The sequence below is a fragment of the Phascolarctos cinereus genome, unplaced genomic scaffold (genome assembly GCF_003287225.1).
Source record: "Phascolarctos cinereus isolate Bilbo 61053 unplaced genomic scaffold, phaCin_HiC Scaffold_1;HRSCAF=81, whole genome shotgun sequence".
NCBI lineage: Eukaryota > Metazoa > Chordata > Mammalia > Diprotodontia > Phascolarctidae > Phascolarctos > Phascolarctos cinereus.
Window position 1 is genome coordinate 30,288,247 of NW_027555514.1, and position 20,117 is coordinate 30,308,363.

General features: G+C 49.7%; 2 protein-coding genes across 3 annotated transcripts in view; one reads left to right on the forward strand and one right to left on the reverse strand.

The window, feature by feature from the left end:
* UBE2E1 (ubiquitin conjugating enzyme E2 E1) overlaps nt 1–14,871 on the reverse strand; it is a 69,804-nt gene extending 54,933 nt beyond the window's left edge. The window contains exons 1-3 of one of the 2 annotated variants that reach the window (XM_020971066.2): nt 14,793–14,871; nt 13,931–14,120; nt 5,266–5,316 (exon numbers count right to left, since the gene is read on the reverse strand). In XM_020971066.2, the coding sequence (XP_020826725.1) occupies nt 5,266–5,316; nt 13,931–14,085 (206 nt within the window). In that variant the 5' untranslated portion in view covers nt 14,086–14,120; nt 14,793–14,871. Of the gene's footprint in view, nt 1–5,265; nt 5,317–9,528; nt 9,613–13,930; nt 14,121–14,792 lie in introns of those variants that run through there. The other variant, XM_020971067.2, reaches the window with a different exon arrangement.
* LOC110197290 (uncharacterized) lies at nt 13,936–18,073 on the forward strand. The gene is made up of 2 exons (XM_078151400.1): nt 13,936–14,022; nt 14,793–18,073. The coding sequence occupies exon 2, from the start codon at nt 15,072–15,074 to the stop codon at nt 15,606–15,608; it is 537 nt and encodes a 178-aa protein (XP_078007526.1). The 5' UTR covers nt 13,936–14,022; nt 14,793–15,071; the 3' UTR covers nt 15,609–18,073.
* The last annotated feature ends 2,044 nt before the right edge of the window (nt 18,074–20,117 follow it).

A 20,117-nucleotide genomic window follows, 5' to 3' on the forward strand; every position in this document is an offset into this window, starting at 1 on the left:
TCAAGGCATCTGTCTTCTTCTCATGCTGGTAAGACTCTGATCAGCATTCACTTTGGCTCCTCACTGCATAACATTATCAGCATATTTCATATCTACAGTAAAGCCCAAATGGGACGCCCTATTTCCATGAATACAATTCTGCAAAGTGCTTAGGACTTTCTTTAGAGAGTCATAACTACTTTATCACATCCCAAACACCTTCAGAAGATTGGTAATAAATGTTTAACATCTTCAGAGGTTCCAACCAGGCTGATGCCCAAGTTAACGCTGTAACAAATAATGCGGGTCTGATGACTGTTGGTGAACTTTCCACATTACGATGCCTTTACTGTATGAGGAAGTATGTGACTTCAGTTATATATCCCGGGACAGCTAGGTGGCCAGATAGAGCTCTGACCTTGGAGGCAGGAGGACCTGAGTTCAAATCCAGCCTCAGACACTTGACACTTACTAGCTGTGTGATCCTGGGCAAGTCACTTAACCCCGACTGCCTCACCAAATATGCAAAAAAAAAAAAGGGGGGGGAGGATAAATCCCTATGACAGAGGGATATGCAGAGAGCTGCCCATACTGCTGCTTCATGCCCAGTACCAGAGCCCCAGCTCTGGGGGACCCTGGGCAAGGAAGTAAAGCTCTTTGGATCTTATTTTATTCAAATGCAAAATAAAAGACTATTAACATACTAAGGTTATTAAATCAGGACAAGCAAAATCAACTAATTTTTTAGTTTTCTCTAACAGATGTTTTTCATCACTTGTAATATTTCACACAGAAAATTTAAAAAACCATTTGGGGAGTTTATTTGTCTTATATTTGGGTCACTTGGCGAAAGAAAACTGCAAAGCACATTTAATAAAAATCTGAAAATTCTTTTCATAGACTTAATTCCATTCAACTGACACCAAATGAACTTGAGTTCTCAGGTAACTATGAGATATTTTCCCTGGAAGATCTTGCCAGCAGAAAACCTGACAATCTGTTTGTTCAATCTATCTGACAAAGCTAAGCTACGGCTGACTACCTTGGGGGGGGGGGGTGGCTGCATCTTTTCTGCTCCATGGCAAGGAGACTTTCAATGAAGAACCTACATGAGACCCAAGGTAGGCAGAAGCAGCCTCAGGGACTTTGGTGAGCACGGCCACAGCAGAAAGAGCTTTGCAAAGTGGGCGGCAAGGGGGGGCATAAGGGACAGGAAGGGCTAAGACCCCTAAAGTTTCTTCCAAGTTTCAATCCACGAATCCAGGAAAAGCTGAAGCTTCAACCCACTGAACCAGGCTGTCTCCAAAACGCTTTCCCAGGCGAGTTGTCACAAATGCTAGGCAATGGAGCTGAGAAAGACCTTCAGATCACCAATCCCAACGATCCCATTTTACCGATAAGGACACTTGGACTGAAGATAAGAGACCAGAACAGGTCACTGACAGAAAAGGCAGAATTCCAGTCTTTGGGACCAGAATTCCTCATTCAGGGACTGAACCTAATCCTAAACCCAATTTTAGGACATCTTTGAAACTAGTGCTTGGACAATTTCCCCACTCACAGGAATGCCTGTGGCTTCATCTGTGCATTAGTTAGTTCTTCCTTCTATCATCCAAAGTCATGTAGAATTTAAGCAAAAAACATATGGCTACTTCCCAAAGCTATGAAACACGAGCGGCGGCCACAGCTTCTGTCTCTACAAACCAGAGAGAACGTCGTGGGTTTGGTCAGATGATACACTGAAAAAATGAGGCAATCTGGTGATGCTCATCTCTTTAGGTTTGTGCAGTAGGCTGGGAGGGACCCTAGAGATGGTCGTGCCCAACACCCTCTAGATCTGAGAGAAGAGGAAAGGCAGCCAGCACAGAAGACCCCCCTGTAGCGGCCTACCCCTGCCCTCCGCTGGCGCACGTCACCATCTCCTCTGTCACCAACCTTCTCATCCCACCAGCACCGTCGGCCCTCCACCCCGCCCCTCTCCCGGCACTGCCATCTCCACCACCTTCTGAGAGCCCAGGCCTGCCTCCTTCCCAGCGGAGCTGAGTGCAGGGCAAACACAGACCCCTGAAAGCCACCGAAGTGGCAGGGCAGAGCTTAGCGTGTTACCTGGATTGGTCGGTCAATAAAGAAAATGCCTCTGAATGTAAGAGGCAGTGTGTCCATAGGCATCATCATCATAATCAACATTTATACAGAACTTTCAAGCCTGCAAAGAGTTTTACACCATCTCTTGGGAGCCTTACGATGAGCCCCACTGAGGCTGGCACTGCAACTGGTCCCCATTTTACAGATAAGAAAACTGAGGGTCAGAAATGTTAAATGATCTACTTGCCCACGGTCACACAGCTAGTAAATCCTTCTGACTCCAAGTCAGTCCATGAACATTTATTACACACTTACTATGTGCCAGGCACTATGTTAAACACTGAAGACACAAGGAAAGGCAAAAACATGGTCCTTGCCTCCAAGTGGCTCGAAGTCCGATGAGGGAGACAGTGTACCCAAGACAGAAGCTGAGTGAAGGGGGCAGGCTTAGAGAGGACAGGAGGGAGGAAGGAGACTGGGGAGGGCAGAGCATAGGGTTCAAACTGAGTCTTGAAGGAAGCAGGGAGGCGGCAGCAAGAGGGAGAGCTGGGCAGGGCCAGGGGAAGTTGTGAAGAGACCGAACAGCAGACACAGGATGGGCCTGAGCCTGACTTCTGGGCTACGCTGCCCGAGGCCTTGGCGAGTTCTACAGTCACTGGAACCTTTGTTAAGACTAGCAGAACAAGCCAGCTGGGATACTGACCATGGTGTCTGCTTGGAGAGTCTCTCATTCCTGCGTGAACTGGCGTAACCCAATAAAGAAGAGACCAACCCATGGTGGGAACGCAAGCTAGCGAGTTGCCCACTCGCTGGCCTGGCACCACACTTTTCTTCTCAATATGTGAACACAGTGATTCAGAAAATCTAAAGGAGGAACTCTAAAGGATGACGTCTGACAACATCAGGGTTAAAAGTAGTAAGTAAATCATAACACTCACAAAAAATAGTTCAGCCTATTCATTAGCTACATCTTACTTAATGCCCACGCAATATTAAGCATTCCTTTTTCGAACGATAGCTCTGATAGTTGCATGTTGGCATTTTGCAAACGCCGACAAAGCCCCCCAAGGAGAATCGTTAAACAAACCACGGGCCCCACACCAAGGACCAGACTGGGAAAGACCAGAGAAGACTTGAAAATTAAATAGGTTTTTACACTACCACTGTCAAAAGCCAAAGGTTTAAAAATAAAGGATCTGATTAAAAAGCTTAGTCCTGCAATGATTAACACAGAACATCCATTAAAAAACAACTAACACCTGGTCTCTGAGTGACCCCCAGAGGATGTGTGGATGTTTGCCTCAAGGTTACCCCCAAAGTACAAAGGACTAACAACTCTATCACAGAGCACCCAAACCACTGTCTGTTTCTCTCAAAACAAAACAAAAAGCACCTTTTCTATAAAGACAACTTAATATAAGTTGAAGAAGTCTGTGTTCTCTGCAGAGAACGCATTCATTCCCCTCACAAACTGTGGCCACCAGGGATGTCCCCAGGGTCACCTCCCAAGGAGATTGTCTTAGACACAAAAGACCTGACATGGAGTCCATAGCACAGACCCACCACCAGAAGAAGGCAGCAGCCCACTCAACCTCAGAAGCAAGTTCAGGACTGCTTGTGCAGAGTGTTTAAAAAAAAAAGAAAGAAAGAAGGGTGTGTGAGAGAGTCCCAGGAGAATCTCACATGCTCTCACTCTGAGAAGCCCATCACCAAAGGTTACTTTCTAACACGTGTGGCTGAGGGTACAGTATTTAACTCTCCCCTAGTAAGGCAGCAGGACCTGGCCCAACGAACAGCAGCAACCAGTCAGCCAGAGTCTGTGCACTCAGGTGACATTCTGAGGACTCAACTGAAGGGACCGCCTATCAGTTACCAAGCTTCCCCTCAAGAACTGCTCTGCTTCTTGCAAAATCTGATGAAACTGTTTTGAGGCAATGGTCCCCCACAAAAATAATGAGAATAATAGTTTCATGTTCTGACAGCTCTGGGACAAGATGTTTGGGTTACAAATTACTAATCGGTTCAGCAGAAGCAAATTTTAAACTCAGGTAATGACCTAACCTCCCAGTCCAACCAGGGCAGACTTACCCCCAAGAGCTCACCCCACTCAATGTATAATTTTAAAGACACATTCAGTCAATCGCATCAAATTAGAAAGCAATTCCATTGTTTTAATCAAGTCAAATGCCTCCTGTCTTCTTCATTCACCCAGAAGACTATGAAGGGGCACTGATGTCATATTACTGGGTGGCTCTCATGCCAACACCTCCCTTGACTTCCACTTTCCCTCCTTACAGGCCATGCCCTAAGAGCCCAGATCCAGCATCCCAAGCCTGAGCTGGGTCAGGTGTTGCCACCCAGGGTGAGCAGAGGAGCTGCCTTCCAACACTATGGTACCCCATTGAGGGATCTTCTGACTCTACTGCAGATTAGTGGAAGTCAAGGAGCGCCTCCTTGGGTCGGCAGCTGCAAAAGTGCTCATTGAAAAGGACTTAAGAAATCAACCCAACCTCTGAGAGCTGGTCCCAAACGGCTCCCAGAACGGAGACACACACGAGCACACAGAACACAGCTAAGGCAACTAGGGGGAAACAACCCTCAGCCAGATTTTTTAAGACAATTGGCAACAAAATCTTTTATAAATGCAAATGCTTCTTTAAGTCAGAATGTTTAAATATATATGTAATATCATACAGTATATGGTCAATGTAAAATACTATATTTTATATATATCTCCTGAATATCAGTGATATTAGCAATTCAGAGTATTTAATTTAATTTTGTCACCTGCCAAGGTTACTGGAACACCAATCTTCCCTCACTGACAAAAGTAAAATATAGATTTGAACTAGGAGACACAAACCTCTTAACTTTGACTGGAAAAAGTATGCAGACATCCATTCTCTTCCCTCTTCCCACCCATGGTCACGCACACCCAGGCCCTGGCGTCCCATTTCAGATTCCCGCAGGGCAGACATTGACAAGCACTGAATTTTTTTCTTTTTTTTTGCCAGGGGGTCCTCTGACACATAAGCTGAGGCCATTACTCCACGCCCCACCAAGACAAGCATTAACCAAGAGTATACAAAAACAAAAGCATGCAATCAGAAGAGACAAGGGCAGCTCTTTCCTCTCTGGGAGGGGGGTGAGGGGGCAGAGAAGAGAGGGGAAGGTGTGAGTTTAAAAGGGAAGTAAACTAACCTGCAGTTGGGAGGTGGGTCTAACGTGATGTCGGCCAGTTCCTTCTGAATCCTACGCCCAGGAGAGTGAGAAAAAAAGAGAAATAAAATGGTTAAGTCTTTGTCAAACACCTCCGACAACACACACATCAGGACAAACACTATGACAAGGCAGGAAAGACCCAGGGCCAGAAAGGCTGCTCCCCAGGGGCCAGGAAGCCTTTGCTGTCCACCACCTGCCAATGGTTCCCTGGCTCACCCGGTCATTGGAAGCAGGGGAGCTCAAGCTTTTCTCTGTGCTAATTACTGGAAAGTGCCCATTTCAGGAGTGTGAAGCAGACCCTGGTTCAGTCTCTTCTTACACTTCAGCTGCTTTCCACCTATGTCTGGACAGAATTCATCCTCTCCCCTCCCAGGGTCTGCTGGGAAGGACGTGACGCCTTCCTGGACACCTGGACATGATCAGGACCTACACACCTATGGCCAGAAACAATGACAACGAGCATTTGCAAAGCACCCCGAAGCTCACAAAGTGCTCCCAGACATGTCCTCGGGTAGTCAAAACACCCTGTGCCAAGTACTGCCGGCATATCCACCTTACAGCTCAGAGAGGTGACACAGCTAATGAGGGTCCCAGGCAGGATTTGAATCGAGTTCCTGGCTTTTTCCACTATATTAAGCTAGGCTCTCCCTCATCCCACCACCCTGAGCCAGACAAAATAAACCTCTTCTTTCCTCCCCTCAGCTGGCAATTATCTCTTCCTGATAGACGGTGAAGGGATAGATTGGGCACAGCCTAGACCCAATAAGACCAAGTCCACACCTTCCCAAATGCAAATAAACACCTTGAAAAATACCCCTACTCAACACAGAACCTGCCCACAACCGGGCCTCCACCACTGATTCTAAAGGCTAGCTTTCCATCCTCAAAAACAAGCCCTGACCTCTGGGCCCAACAGAACACTTCATCCCCTCGTTCCCCAGACCAGCTTTGGACCAGGCTCCAAACCCAAACGGCCCCCCATGGGGTCTAAAGGGACATTCTTTAAAGTCACTTCTAGCTCTGAATTCTATAGTCCTAGGAATTTTTAACCCGCCCTCCCCCCCATCCAGTTCCTGACACAGCCTAATGAGCCCGGACAACACACCAGACAAACCACCTTCCCCTCCCTCTTCCCCCTGTGGAGTCACCCCACCACAACCAGACCACACATGATGCCTCTCTCCCCCAGGGCTGTCCATACCCCTTCCCTCTGAACTTCCCTTCAGAGCCAGGAACCTAAAAGAGACCAAATCTACCCCAAAAAGAAATGAAAACAAAGGAAGGACACAATCCCCAAAACGATTCCAAAAGGACTGCTACCCTCACTCAAGACATCCACCACCTCTCAACAGGCCTTTACCCTGTGCCCGACAATGTGGCAGACCCTATGAAGGCCAAGCTAAAAATGGAACAACATTCTATCGGGGGGAAGAGTGGGAAGGAAATATGAGCCTACATGAATTCAGAAAAAGCACAAAGTGAGGGCCTGGGCAGCTAGGGCAGGCTCACTGCTGAAGACTGTCCTGGAGGCATTCTACAAGGAAGGCAGGGGGAGGAGGAAGAGCCCTGTAGGCCTGGGCCACCTTCAGGACAAAAGCCCAGGGATGGGAGATGGTCAGCTGTATGAGAAGAGAAGCAGGGAGCTGGCTTGGGTGACCAGCACATATAAAGTCTGGGAAGGTAAAGTGGGGCCTCGGACAGAAGCATTTATTTGTACTTCTGTGAAAGAGGACGGTCGGCCTGAATGATTCCATCAGACATACATGGGAATCCTTCCCTATGGGTCCCCCCATTAGAATGGGAGCTTCTTGTGGGCAGGGGCAGTCTTAATGTTTATCCTATCTGTATCCTCAGAGCTCAGCACAGTGCTTGCTTCCTTCCTTCCTTCTCTTCCAGCTCTAAACCCTGGGATCCCCTGAGTGGTCACCACCCCTACAGGCAGGCCATTAGTCTGACATCTTCCCTAACACCAGACCCAGAGGTGCACCAGAAAACCCACCATCTCCCCTCCCCCTCAATTCCAGTAGGGATACAATCTCTCTATAGAAAGACCAGACACCACACTCCAACCTCTCAAACCCCTTTGTAGCCAGAGGCCTCAAAAAAAAGCACAACACCACCAAACCTCTATGTAAGAAGTCAAATCCCAAGGATCCCATCTGTCAAGAACAGTTCTTCATCTGCCAATGAAACGACTGGACTGACTGGAAGGTTCCCTCTAGTTCTAGACACTTTGATTCTGTCCCCTATTAGTTCTTCTTCAGCCTTATCTACTGGTAGTGCAGTGACTAGAACCCTGGGCCCGGAGTCAGCAAGATCATTAAAATCCATCTTCAGATATTTACTAGCTGTGGGACCCAGGACAAGTCATTTAACTTCTGCTGGCTTCTGTTTCCATATCTATAAAATGAGGCTACCTACTTCAAATGGTTGTTGTGAGGATCTAATGAGAAAATATTTGTAGAGTGGCTTAGCACAGGGCCAGGCATACAGCTGGTGCTATTGAAATGCTTTTCCCCTCCTCTCTCCGGCACACTTACCATTCTAGCCTCCCCAAGCCAACGACACTAAGAAGCCATTTCCTGCCTCTCCCCAGTTCTCTCCCTGATTTGTGGAATCCCCCAACCCCAGCCCAACAGAGAAGATGACATTTTCCAGGGTGAGCCCCCTCCCCAGAAAAGGCAGGCCACATCCCTCTCCTGATCTTTCTCCCATCCCCAGCAAGTCCTCAGAAAGACGAATTCAAAAAGGAAAGCCATGGAAGCCTCCACTCAAGAGCACCCATCACCTAACCTAAGGAATACTCCTCCAAGGAGGAGGTGGCGCCTGATTCTAAACCCTGAGTTCTCTTTCCCAGCCTTAGGTAGGCCCACCCCACTCCTTTTTCCCCATACCCAAGTTGTCTTTCCTGCTACTCTGACCAGGTGTCAGGCTTGGCATTGAGAGAAAACCCTCCAGCCTTCCAAACAGGGCCAGCCTCCACCTCTCCCAACAAGCAAGAGCCTCAAACCAAAAAGACCACAATCACCCGTTGTCCATCCAACAACACCTTCACCCAGAGAGCTGCCCTCCTATTCCTTCTATTCCCTCCCAGAGTCCTCAGAGGCTACTAGCTATCATCCCAGCCTCTATCTTGGGCAGACCCACATCCTAGCCACTCTCCCTCAACCCCCAGGGACAAGCCCAATAAACCCACTGCTCCCCAAGGCCGGTCCCCTTGGACGGGCTGACGGTTGGGCTTCTGTATTCTCCCTGATCTCCTGGAGCTTCATAACTAGTGGGGGATAGAGGGCGAGAGAGGGAGGGAGGGAAACAGGAAGGTAGAGGGAGGAAGAGAAAGAGAGTGAGAGATCAGGAGGAGAGAGGGGACAAAGTTTTGTCCCCCAAAACACCTCCCCAAGAAGGACTTACAGCCTAATAAAAATGCTCCTTCAATTCACTGAGCCCTATGGTGCCTTTCAATGCTGAATTCTATAAGCCACCTTCTGTTTCCACTGCATTTTGATCTAAGTCACTATCATAGCTCCCAGACAACCACATGGGCACGTGCTCACAGGCACTGGAACACACAAACAAGGGGCAGCTAAGTGGCACAATGAACAGAGAGTCCACCCTGCAGGCAGGAGAACCTGAGTTCAAATTTGGCCTCAGACACTAACTAGCTGTGTGACCCTGGGCAAGGCTCTCAGCTCTGTTTGCCTCAGTTTCCTTATCTGTCAAAGGAGCAGGAGAAGGAAATGGCAAACCACTCCAGGATCTTTGCCAAGAAAACCCCACAGGGAGTCATGAATAGTGGGACACGACTGGACAACATGGCATATACACACCAACACCCTCAGTGTCTTTACCAATAAAATGAAGGGGCTACTCCCCACCTCCCTCAGCTCATCTGGCTGAGCAGCCCCATTTGCCTCCCCTCGGGTCTGAGAGTCACACAAACATGGGCAGAGTCATATACTGACACAGACACCAGCACTGTCACACTCAGACACATACTGACATGTGGTACGCCCCCCCCCCCCGGGTCCCCGGCACACGCACGGGGTCAGTCACTCGGGGATGGTCAAGCAGAGCCACCCACAGTTCCACAGACGCACGCAAGCTCGGGCCCCCGCTAACACCCCGCTGGGCTGACATTGACACGCACTGATATTGACGCGGCTGGGGGGGGGGCCTGGGGCCGGACGCCATCATGGCGGCGGCTGAGCCGGGCAGAGGGGGAGGGGGCCGGCACAGACTGACCTGCCGGCCATGGCGCGGGGAGGGGGAACCCCAGAGGGGGGGAGGCGTGGGCGGCCGCGGGCCCTGGAGCCCCCCAGCACCGGCCTCATCCAGCGGCGGCAGCGTCAGCGCCGGCCCGACCCGACTCCGAGCGTTCACGAGCCCCGCCCCCCCACACCCCTCTGTGCGCCCGTGCCCTCTTGCAGGAGGAAGAGAAGTTGGGCGGGGGCGCGGCTGCCCGAGACCCGCCCTTCCCCCTCCCCCAGGGGAGGGGTCCACGCCCACAGGTGCAGCCCGAAGGAGGCAGGGGTTGGACAGGGTGTCCTCCTTCCCTCCTTCGGAGACCTCGAGGTCCCCGCCGGGGGCCGAGGGCCGGGGGGGCCTTCAAGAAGGCCGGCAAACAACCTCCTGGGCAGAGACCCTCCCCAAGCCCAAGTCACAGAGCTGGAAGGGCCCTAGGGGGACATCTAAGGAAACTGAGGCCCGAGGCGGTCAGAGATTTGCCCAAGGTCACACGGAGAGTCGAGGCGACATTCGAACCCAGGCCCACAGCGTCCTCCGCAGGCACAGTGCCCGTACATCAAGGCTGCAGAGAAGCTGCTGGTTCTCTCCAGGTCCTGGCTGTGCTCAGAGGGCTGATAACTGGATGGCAATACTGGGAAACCATGTCAGCAACAGCAGGTCCCATTTACTGAGGGCTGCCAAGCACATCCCACCCGGGCGAAGCAAGTGCTCTTCTCATCCCCGCTGGGGAGAGGAGGAAACTGAAGGAAACCAAAGTCAAGTGACTCACCCAGGGCCACACGGCTAGTAACTCAGGCCGCAGGCAGTGAGTCCCGAGTTCTCTCCCTATAACACCTTTCTAGGCCAATCCACCCCACTTTTTACGGGTAAGAAAACTGCAGTCCCAGGGAGATTTTTTTTAAAAGTGCCTTCCACAAGCAAGGCCACACAGCTAGTAAGTGGCAGGGCGGCGTATAGTCTGACTCCAAACAGAGTCAGACAGAGATCTTTCTTTTACATTCTGCTGCTCCGCTTCCTTTGTCCTCTGGTTAACTAGACTATTACATAAGCAGTTGGCAAGGGAAAGTCTGATTTGTGATTTTGTTTACTGTAAAATTCTATCACTCTCTTGTCTGGAGTCCCTACCTTAAACTGCTTCCTATTCCACCCCCTTCTCATTTAATAATAACAATAACTTACATTTGTATGTAAGTTACTACATTTACATTTACAATTACAAAGTGCTTTCCTCCCCAACAGCCCTTGGAAATGAGGTAATCCAAGTAATGTCATCCTACTTTACAGATGGGGAAACTGAGCCCAGAGAAGCTAAGTGCCCAAAGTCACAAAGCTGCAAACCAGTAAACAGAGATTGAAACCCAAACTCTCACTTAGATAAGAGAGGATAGATACAACTAGATGGGCAATTTCCCAGGTACAAGAAACTCCCCCCACCAATGCAGGTCAGCCCCCTTCTCTGCAACTCAGTCTTAGGAGCTGCCTAAAACACAAGAGAATTTTAGGGCTTTGTCCAGAGTCACACAACCAGGATGGGCGGCAGTGGAAACTGAACTCAGGACTTCCTGGTTCCTGAGCCAGCTTTCTATAAACCATTGTATCAACTTCTTCACAGCAACCTATCTCAGTGATAACACTTCAATAAGTAGAAACAACCCCCCCCAAAATAAAAGCCCATTAAAGATAACAGATACCCCTTCATTTTCTCTTTCTAGAAAGAGATTTTTGGACCTGTCCCATCCTGACTTTCCCTCTATACCACCCCCCCAAGGGTTATTTATGAAAATATAAGTGAAAACTTGAGGACGGAATTTGGAAAATATTTGAACCCCCAATTTCAATACCCCAGAAGTCATTTCCACCATCCTCAAAAAATTAAATGATCCTTAAAAAACATCTTCTCACTCTCCGATATCTGTCTTTCTCGAAATTCCTGTTATATCTCCAACAGTAATACTGGACTTAAGAGTTCTGAATGTAAGGAACCAACATTTTTGGATTCCCCTCTATTTACACTCAATGGGATATTTTCTGTCTATATACAGAAACATCTTTCTCCCTAGTTCAACACACTTGGAAATACTTATTAGCTTTTTCCCTGCCAGCCCAATTTTAGCTAACATCATAGACTAGACAGTTGTTGCTTTTAAGAATAAAAAGCCGTCAACTGTTTATCCTCTGCATCTCTGAGACATACATTCACATCATCTACCTCCTACTAGGCAAAGTGTTTGCCAGAGTCGCTTTTACACACGTCTATTTGACATCAAATTCTCTTATCCGAAACCACTTGCAATCTGGGCTTTTAGGAAGAAACCACTGTCCAACAGCGTGTGGTTATTAGCCTTTGTTCGGATGATCAAGGCTCTGTGCTTTCCCTCTCCCGTCCCTAAGGCTCATCCTGCCTCTTTCAATACGACAGACAACTCCACCTTTGTGAATGTTCTGGTCCAGCTTCCGATGTATACTGGCTGTGTGACTGTGGGTGAGCTATTTAACCCCTCAACATCCTGGAGTGACCCTTTTAACACTCTAGGTTGCCAGAACTCTATATACCAAAGAAATCACAAATCCTGGACTCCCCCCACAAAAAATGCCAGATATATTGCTAGACCACCTCCTTTCCCCCTTCTAAAGTCACCTCATTTTCCTATCACTCCCAAGGAGCTTGCTCAACTTTCTTCCCTCAAAGGAACCAATGCTGTCTCCTAGGAAAACAACCATAGCCTATCTGCTCTGTAATTCACTGACCCTAAACGCAGCCTAGCCTGCATTTGTCACACTAGCCTTGGCCTGCTTTTTATCCTTGTATAATGGGGATGCTCACCCAAGTACAAAATGAGGAAGCAACTATGCAGAGACACAGCCCTCCCCATCCCCAAAGGTCCACTTCTGCCTTAGTCAAAGAAATACAAGTGGCCCCATAGCATCCTCTGAAGATCAGAACTGGACCAGGACTATCTCAGAGGTTCAGGGCAATCAGTCCTGTGTTCTCATGTCCCAGTCCACCCTTGGCCCTCATTCCTAACCAGACTAGGCCAAAGGAGAGCCTTGGGGACTTCAGAACCACCTGGTGATAAGCAAACTTGCTGAGGCACATATGACCACCACCACCAACTCCTTATACTGCCTATATTTTCACATGCATGGAAATCTTTGGATCCTCATAATCACCCCTTGTGGGAAGAAGGGCAGATATCATTATCCCCATTTTACTAACTAGGGCACTGAGGCCCAGAGAAGTTAAAGCCACTGCCCAAGGGGCCACCTGGCTTACAGGAAGCCAGCTGAGGACTTGGGTCTTTTTACTACACCATAAGCTTTGTCTTAACTGCCTATTGTTGGGATGAAGATAGCTTCCCAGATCACAATTATTCCAGATTCCAGCCGGTAAGGAACACCAGAATAATGAATTCTCAAACAAATCACCTCCTTACTAGAGAAATCAAAGATCATAACAGCCGGTCTTATTTTTAATTTTCTCCAAAGGACTCACCTAGTCCAACCCAAGACACTTATCTCCCTCCTGTCCTCCTTGCAGTAACTGTCTACCTAAGAGTCTACTCCTTTATAACTGAGTTTGATTAGAAATATTTCCCAAAGTGTTATCTGAGGGCTCCTGCCGATTGGCTGAAGATCAATAGCAAAGGAGAATTAAAAGATCATATTAAGAGATGATGGGGAGGAGTAGCTGCTGACAGGGCAAAGCTAAAATTGGGGGGGATTGGGGGGAGGGGAAGTAAGAATAGTATAGAGAGGAAAAGATTTACACTCAAGGCAAACCATGAAAGGAAAGAAACCGTGTCTTGAGGCTTTAGAGCAGGAAAGATAGGATTGCCAGGAAAAAAGCTGAAAGGCTTTCCCTGAACTTTAATGAGTTGAGAGTTCTTGATAAAAAAAAAGGGGGGGAGGGGAAATACTCATTTAGAGGGAGTTTTTTTCTGGTAATTCTTGACAACTCATCAAAATAGCCCTTTTAATTTCAACAGAAAATATCTTCTTTTTTGCTTTCTTGGCCCCATCTATACTTTGTAAGGTTTGTGTCCCTCTGATAAAAGCAAATGATTTCATCATGCTGGATATAGGTACAAAGCAATATTCAAAAATTCTTCTATGCAACAGGTGAAAAGGAAGGAAGACCGTAGTTTTATGTGGATATGAAGCTTTTAGGAAACATACCCAGATGACCGGGGTGGAGGCAACTGAGAGAGGGTCACAGAGAAGTTATAAATAAGAGAGGTAATCAGCAATCTGATTCAGGAGGCCGGCGTTTGAAAGCTGGGCAAGGTGAGGACGAAGTTAGCTCCCTACAGGATTCGAGATGGGGTGGGGGAGGGGTGGGGGGCAATAACAACGGGCCTGGACGGGCTGGAAGTGGGGTCCGGGGGAAGGGGGCACCCACCTCTTGGCGCTGGTGGAGAGGAGCTTGGAGTTCTTGCTCATGCTGACTTTGCTCTCCTTCTTCTTGGGGGTGGTGTTGCTTTCTTTCTCCGTCTGTTGGTTGGAAGATGAGGATGAGGAGGAACTGGTGCTGGCTCTCGAATCGTCATCCGACATAGCGAACCCCCCCACCCCCACCCCACCAACAATCCCTGCGGGAGACAGAAAAGACAAACCATCCGGTAAGTATCCAGGGCCGAGGGGTGCCCAGGGGAACTTGGGGAGGGCCGAGCCTGCCCCTGACGCCTGCCCCCCCCCCGCCCACACCCCCGGGGCCCGACCGCGCCGAGACCGGTTCCCCTCCCTCGCTAGGCCCCCGGCCCCCCAGCATCACGTCCAAGGAAGGAGGGGGGCTTTAAATGGCTCTCCTAGCAGTGGAGAGGAGCCGGAGGATGGAGGAAGGGGGAGGGGGTGCCCACCACGGAAACAGCCCGCATGGGGCTGGGGATCCGGCGGGGGAGAGCCGACTTTAGGGCCGGGGGCGGCCGGAGCGCCCGCTGTGGGGGAGGGGGACGGAGCAGCCGGGGCTGGCTCGGGACCAGGCTCGAAACCTCTCCGTGGAACCCCACAAACTACGCCCCCGCCCCCGGGACCACCCCTCTTTCCGCCGCCGAGCCGGCTCCGGGATCCGGGGCGATGCCGGCGTCCCCTCCCCCAAACTAGGGGTGGAGGGCCGGGGCGGGGAAGAACCCCGACCCCGCGGAGGGGGAGTAACAATGAGCCCGCGGCACGGAGGGCTGAACGCCCGGCCCGGCTGTCCCCCGGGCGGCCAGACCGGGCCGCGGCGCGGGGGAGGGGCGGGGGGGGTCTCCCCGGGACCGTACCTCGCTCGCTCTTTGTGTCTGGCTGCTCGGGGCCGGGGCCGCCGCGGGTGCCGCCGCCGCTCCTCCCTCCCGCCGCCGCCGCTGCCGCCCCTGCGCCGCCGCCGCCGCCCCACTCCTCCCGCCGCTCCGCCCGCTCCTCCCGCCGCTGCTGCCGCTGCTGCCGCTGCTCGGGCCGCCGGGGCTGCGGCGGCGGCGGCGGCTGGGCCTGGCCACTCGTGTCTCTCGCTCGCTAGCTGGCACAGAAGCGGAAGTGCTGCAACAGCAACTATTAAACAGGCAATGGCTTCCCTCGGCCACACTCGCGCACACTCACACTCACGCGCGCGCAGCCCCGCACGGCCCTCCTCCGGGCAAGCCCCCCCGGCCCGACGGGGGAGGCTGCGGCGCACGTGGGAGCGTCGCCCCGACGGCCGGCCCGCGGGGAGCCCGAGGGGCGCCGTCCGAGCGCTGTGCCGCGAGCCCGGGGGAGAGGGGCTGCGCACGGCCGTGCACGTGTGGACGGCCGGCCGGCTGGAGACGCGCACAATGGGCAGCGGGGCCGAGCCCGAGGCGATCGGCCAGCAGCCCCGGACCGAGGTCGGAATCGGTGCGGGAGTGGGAGGGGTGTGGGGAAGCGCTGGCCGGGTCCTGAAACTGATCAGGGTGAAAGCTGTGGAGTCCGGCCGCGGCCCTAGGGCTGCTTGGATAAACCGTCCTCCCGAGCCCTCGGTCCGTTCTGGGGCACACTGGGCGTTTTACGGACGTTCAGTTTCCTTTTCAGAGTGGGGCCATCACAGAGTATCCCAGTCTCTCCGGCCTTTGTGGGTCCCCTTGTAAAGGCACCAGCCCCGAGCCCAGTGGGGTACACAGCCGCCAGCCGCATTTCCTCGGGCCACAGTAAATTATGACCTTGGAGTTGCCATCATTTCCCCTGGCAACAGTGTCTCCAGTTACCGTGGACCCGGCGGGGAGATGCGGCGTCATGGGAGACTGGAGAACCAGAGAAGGCCGCTTCATAGCCCGGCTGACCAGCCGCTTCCACCCTGCCTGAAAGTCCGACTGAGTCCATCATCGTTCAGAACACAAGCTTGCTCTTGCCCAGCCCTTACCAGCAAATCTGCCTGGCCTCTAGAAATGGCGCTGAGCCCAGGAAGCCTCTGGCCAGTTGGGACCTCCAAGAGGTCAGCCCCAGTTGAGTGTCCTGCCTGCACGTGCTGCTTAGCCCAAGACAGGGATGCGTGTGTGTGTCAAGTTTAAAGATCTCCTGGAAGGACCGTTTTGGATCTCCCCCGTGGCCTGCTGCCAGAGACCTGGTGTGCCCAGAAGAGCGTATGGTCAGTGTCCCTGATGATGCAGCGTTTGGGAAGGTCTCTTGGAAATAATCCTGTAGAGCCTTAAAAACAGCAATGTTCACTGGAAGAAGAAAAGTAAAGACTTCGATGTGACAAAATCAAGTGGTGTTTGTCGTTCAAAAAAACCCACGACAACCCACTTCAGGAATGATGGATAGAGATTTGGCCTTGTGCACCTGAATACAAGGCCCTTCACCTCAAAGCGTGCTGGACCAGAGTGTCAAAGATTTGGCGAGAGGCCTATATTTCCCTCTGCTGCCAAACCAGATTAAAACATAATTGGAAAATCTTTAACAAAAGACAAATACAGTAAAACAGATAATATTAACCTGTGGTTTTCCAAAGTCACATGAGACCCACAGGAATTCTGTGATTTAGGGGCCCCTGTTTCTAAGTGAGTTGGGTACCACTGCTCTAGGCAGTTCTCTGAGACATGGTTTCAAAGAAGGTGCTTTCCTACTATGGTGGAGGGAGTTTCTCACACAGGAATCCCTCTGTCAAGGAAATCTTGGGTCCACATGGTCATTTGTGTGGATGTGCTTGCCATGACAATAAAGCATGCTCCCTTGTTGGTGGAGCAAAGAGACAGCATCATAAGGTCTTTCTGTAGTTCGAAGTTTCCTCTGGGGTCCAGAGGTTCCCTCTGACAAGGCCCTCTATGCTTTTTGCTTCCTCCTTTTCACCTACAATTCACTTCTCAGCTCCTAATGGTCTGAGCCATTGGATTACAATGGCCTTTTCAAGGTTATCCATGAGCTCCTTATTGCTAAACTCAGTGAAATGACCTTTCTTCATCCTTGTTGCTCTTGACTTCTGGAAAAGCATTGGACAAGTGTTGATGTCTCCCTCTTTCTGAAAACCCTTTTGTCCCTGGGTTTTGTGGTTTCCTTCCCACCTTTCTAATCATCCTACTCAGGACTCCTTTGCAACACCATCTATGTTCCCCCAGCATCCACCCACAGCTGGATGTACCTCCAGGGCTGTGTTCTGTGTCCCCTCCTCTTTCCTCTATACTCCATCACTGTCCAGATGACTCCCATACATGTATGTCCAGCCCTCGTTCCTATCCTGAGTTCCAATCCAGCATCTCCAACTGTTTGGTGGATATCTCTACATGGTTATGCCATAGGCATTTTATAATCAACATATTCAGAATGAAACTTATCTTTCTCCCAATCCTTTCTCTCCTCCTATATTCCCTGTTACTGTTGAGGGCACCACCCTTGTTTTCATCCAGGCTCTTTACCTATCCGCATCCTCCTCCCATCCCCAGCCGTTGTCCAGAGCATTCATCCCTTTCTTTCTATTCACATCCCAGCCCCCTCTCCCCTGTATGCCTTCCGTGGTCTCTTAATGAGTCTCCCTAGAATCCATCCTTCCCCTCTTGAATCATTCCTTCAAAGGGCTATAGAGCTGACAGTCCTAAAACACAGATCTAACCATAGTCCTTCCTCTTTCAGGACGATTCAGAGGCTTCCTATTGCCCCTGGGATAAAATGCAGACCCCTGTATTTGGCTTTGAAAGCCCCTCCCATTCTGGGTCCAGCCGATCTCTCCAGGCCTGCTTAGTTAGCAATAGCATTCAGTTTAGCCCTGAGCCTTACCCTGGCTTCTCACCCCTCCATCCTCCATCCCTGAAACACTCTCTCTCCGAACTTCTGCCTCTCCTAGTCCCCAGCTCCCTTCAAGGCTCATACCCAGAGCCACCTCATACAAGAGGCCTATCATGATTATTACGATTGTAAAAAAAAAAAACCTCCCCAAACTACTTTGCATGGATCTGTATAGTTTTCATATATGTCATGAATCTCTCTCTCTCTCTTTTTAATCTATGTACACATAACGTACACCAGTAGAGGATAAACTTCTTGAGGATGGGGCTGTCTCATGTTTGTATCTCTAGTACCTGGCACACAGTAGGTGATTAATAAATGCTTGTTGAATTTTCTACTCCCTTTTCTCTGTGTGTTCCTTCTCATCAAATTAACCTTGGTTGATTATTATGGTTTTATAATGGCCTGTTGAATTCAATAAAGATTAAATTATTGAGGAAACCCAAAATTCAAGAGATTTGGGAAAAGAATCTGTTCTCAAACTACAGCTCATTTGTAAGGTATATTATTTGAAGTAAGCTGTTATCTCAGAATGAAAGGGCATACTTTGTAACTACCCCCCTCCCCCCATTCCAGCACTGTGGAGACCCCAATCCCTGCCTTGCCTTCATCCATCCAGAGCTGTTCCTTGGATGAGGGTCAGGAACTTGTCCCAGGGCTTGAAATTTACAGGACAATGATGGTGTTTGTAGCACTTTAGGTACCCCCTTCCCCCCCCCCCCCAATTTGGCACCTAGAGAACAAGAATAGTTCATTAAAACAGGAAGCAGTGGATGAGCCATTTCCTCCCCACCTCCCTGCCTGCCAAGGTACCTCCCCACATCAGGCCTGGTTTGTTAAGGTCCCCTTCCCAATTAGAGGTGACCCTGGTCCATGATGCTGTGCCCTGAGAATACGGCATTCCACCCTGAGATGGAAAAAGCCCCTTAGACGGTGCTTCCTCAGTCACCAGGTGGCATTCTGGAGGAGTTGTCCAGGGCGTGAAATTGTGCAATCCTCGAGGATAGGAACGGCGCCAAGAGATCTGGCTAGGGCGTGAAGGGGTCTCAGAAGTCATCTAGCACACTGCCCTCATTTTACAGATGAGAAAACCGAGGCTTCGAAAGGCAAGATGACTTGCCCAAGGTCACACATGGAGGAAATGTCAAGAGGCAGGATTTACGCCCTATGACTCCAATGTCGGCATAGTTTTTCTACTTTGGATGTTTTAAATGATTGAATCACTCCATATTTTGCTAATGACATTCAGTGGGTTCAGATTCAGGCCCAGAAGTCTGTCTGAAGCATAGCTTTTATGTCAGACCCAAAAGGCCTTGAGCAAATGAACCAACCATTTTTCAGAAGTCAGATTCCAGGGATTTGATTAATTGGATCATTTGTTCATTTATTTGTTTGGTTATTTATCTACTTATATATTCATTCATTCATTCATTCATTCATTCATCTAGCTCTGAGCTAGATGAATGAATGAATGAATGAATGAACCAATGGATATATAGGGATTAGTTCTGTGAAATTTGGATTCAGTCAAATGGCTGCACTTAAGGACCTAGAGGGCCACATGTGGCCTGGAGACTGCAGGTTCCCCACCCCTGATCTAGTTTTATTTTTATTATTACATACCCTGATTTTCAGAAATATAGGGTTCATCTTTAAGTCACCTTTAGAATAACCAAGTGTTTGAAAGAAAGATATAGTAGATTGGGCTTAGGGTCAAAATTCATGGGTTCAAATCCTTGTTCTGACACTAATTGTGAAATCATAAGCAAATACTTATCTCAGTTTCGTTTTCCTCATTTATAGAATGAGGGTAATAATATCTAGCCCTCACAAGGCTGTTTTGAAGAATATGCTTTATAAACCTTAAAGGGAAATAGAAAAGCCCATCATTATTATCAGAAAGATTCCCCTGAGCTCATCACCTGGATAATAGATGGGAATTTCTAGCCTTTGAAAAGAACTCTTTGATAGATCTGGGAGCTCCTCCAGATGGGTAGTCCCTCTAGTGATGTAGGTGGCAACCCACCTGTGCCCTTTTGTTCCACATTTGTCCTTCCAGAGGTGTTCCCCCAAAATACTGGGGAGAAATCATAGAATTGTAGATATAGCACTAGAAGGGATCTTAGAGGCCACTCTTTTAACAGATGAAGAAACTGAGGTCCCTGGAGGTTCAGGGCTTGCCCAAGCTCACACTTTACTAAGTTGGGAGTCCGATTCTTAAATAAGTAAAATTATTATGTGGGAGTCAGATGTTCCTGGAAGACTGCTACACACAGTAAGAAGTAAATGTGAGGAGCGTGTTGCCTGCAGTATATGGTACATGCAGGAAATATAAATGGGTTTTTATTAAAGGTGATAATGAATTTCTGAAGGACAGAGAC

What these genes read in the sequence shown, in the direction of transcription:
- LOC110197290 (XM_078151400.1), top strand. Translation starts at nt 15,072, where the DNA reads ATGGCTTCCCTCGGCCACACTCGCGCACACTCACACTCACGCGCGCGC.